General features: G+C 46.8%; 1 protein-coding gene across 1 annotated transcript; it reads left to right on the forward strand.

The window, feature by feature from the left end:
• The first annotated feature begins 1,029 nt into the window (after window positions 1–1,029).
• Window positions 1,030–1,500, forward strand: LOC108539392 (non-histone chromosomal protein HMG-17). The gene has a single exon (XM_017888041.1). The coding sequence runs from the start codon at window positions 1,132–1,134 to the stop codon at window positions 1,402–1,404; it is 273 nt and encodes a 90-aa protein (XP_017743530.1). The 5' UTR covers window positions 1,030–1,131; the 3' UTR covers window positions 1,405–1,500.
• Window positions 1,501–1,674: the final 174 nt, after the last annotated feature.

Raw genomic sequence — 1,674 nt, forward strand, 5'->3', positions numbered from 1 at the left:
TGGCCAGGCTGGTCTTGAACTCCTGACCTCGTGATCTGCTCGCCTTGGCCTCCCAAAGTGTTGGGATTACAGGTGTGAGCCACTGTGCCCAGCCGACAATTTTCATGATACTACTAAGATGTTATTTGCCCTTTTCTACTAGAGTGCTGACTTTTTTTTTTTTGAGACAGAATTTTGCTCTTGTCACCCGGGCTGGAGTGCAATGGCACGATCTTGGCTCACTGCAACCTCTACCTCCCGGTTCCAGCAATTCTCCTGCCTCAGCCTCCTGAGTAGCTGAGGAGGTGTGCACCACCACCCCCTGGCTAATTTTTGTATTATGACTAGAGACGGGGTTTCACCATGTTGGCCAGGCTGTTCTCAAACTCCTGACCTCAGGTGATCCACCTACCTCGGCCTCCCAAAGTGCTGGAATTACAGGTGTGAGCCACCGCACCTGGCCCACAGTGCTGACTTTGATGGTGCAAAAGCATTTGTGGGTAAAATTGCTGGCACCTATGCATGGATCAAGGCCGTGCCATTAATTATATCAGTATCCTTTATTCTTCACTGCCACACACTTACAGTTTAAACAAAAAAATTACTTTGATCAAATCTTGACCCTGAGCAAATGCCTTTTTAGCACTCTGTGTGATGAAATGGGAAGGAGATACAAATAAAGCACTGATGTTGCACATCTAAGGGTGAGCACTGTCTTGAGAAAGAGCATTTGTGTGGGTGATTGAGTTGTGAACTGAATTAATTAGCTGGGCTTTTTTTTTTTCAACGAAACACCGTTTTTACTTGACAGACCATGATTACTTGCAGACAAACCATGATTACTTAAGTTTGAAATGTTTTCTTTTGTTATTGTTGTTTTGTTTGTTTGTTTGTTTGTTTTGAGACGGAGTCTCGCTCCGTCGCCCAGGCTGGAGTGCTGTGGTGCAATCTTGGCTCACTGCAAACTTTGCCTCCCAGGTTCAAGCAATTCTCCTGTCTCAGCCTCCCAATGAAATGTTTTCTTGATGTTTCCTTGAAAATGAATGGGGTGGCAGTGTGAAGAAGAAGAGGCGAGAACGACCCCCGGACCGACCAAAGCCCGCGCGCGCTGCATCCCGCGTCCAGCACCTACGTCCCGCCGCCGTCGCCACCATGCCCAAGAGAAAGGCTGAAGGGGATGCTAAAGGAGATAAAGCCAAGGTGAAGGACGAACCACAGAGAAGATCCGCGAGGTTGTCTGCTAAACCTGCTCCTCCAAAGCCAGAGCCCAAGCCTAAAAAGGCCCCTGCAAAGAAGGGAGAGAAGGTACCCAAAGGGAAAAAGGGAAAAGCTGATGCTGGCAAGGAGGGGAATAACCCTGCAGAAAACGGAGATGCCAAAACAGACCAGGCACAGAAAGCTGAAGGTGCTGGAGATGCCAAGTGAAGTGTGTGCATTTTTGATAACTGTGTACTTCTGGTGACTGTACAGTTTGAAATACTATTTTTTATCAAGTTTTATAAAAATGCAGAATTTTGTTTTACTTTTTTTTTTTTTGCTATGTTGTAAGCACACAGAACACTTCGTTGTTGGTTTGGGGGGAAGGGGCATATGTCACTAATAGAATGTCTCCAAAGCTGGATTGATGTGGGGAAAACACCTTTCCCTTCTAGTTTTGGGAGACTTCCTCTTGGCTCCCAGGAGGAGGGATTCCCT

The sequence above is a fragment of the Rhinopithecus bieti genome, unplaced genomic scaffold (genome assembly GCF_001698545.2).
Source record: "Rhinopithecus bieti isolate Rb0 unplaced genomic scaffold, ASM169854v2 scaffold_16234, whole genome shotgun sequence".
Classification (NCBI taxonomy): Eukaryota; Metazoa; Chordata; class Mammalia; order Primates; family Cercopithecidae; genus Rhinopithecus; species Rhinopithecus bieti.

Excerpts from the sequence above, each read along its gene's own strand:
- LOC108539392 (XM_017888041.1), top strand. The coding sequence starts at position 1,132 with ATGCCCAAGAGAAAGGCTGAAGGGGATGCTAAAGGAGATAAAGCCAAG.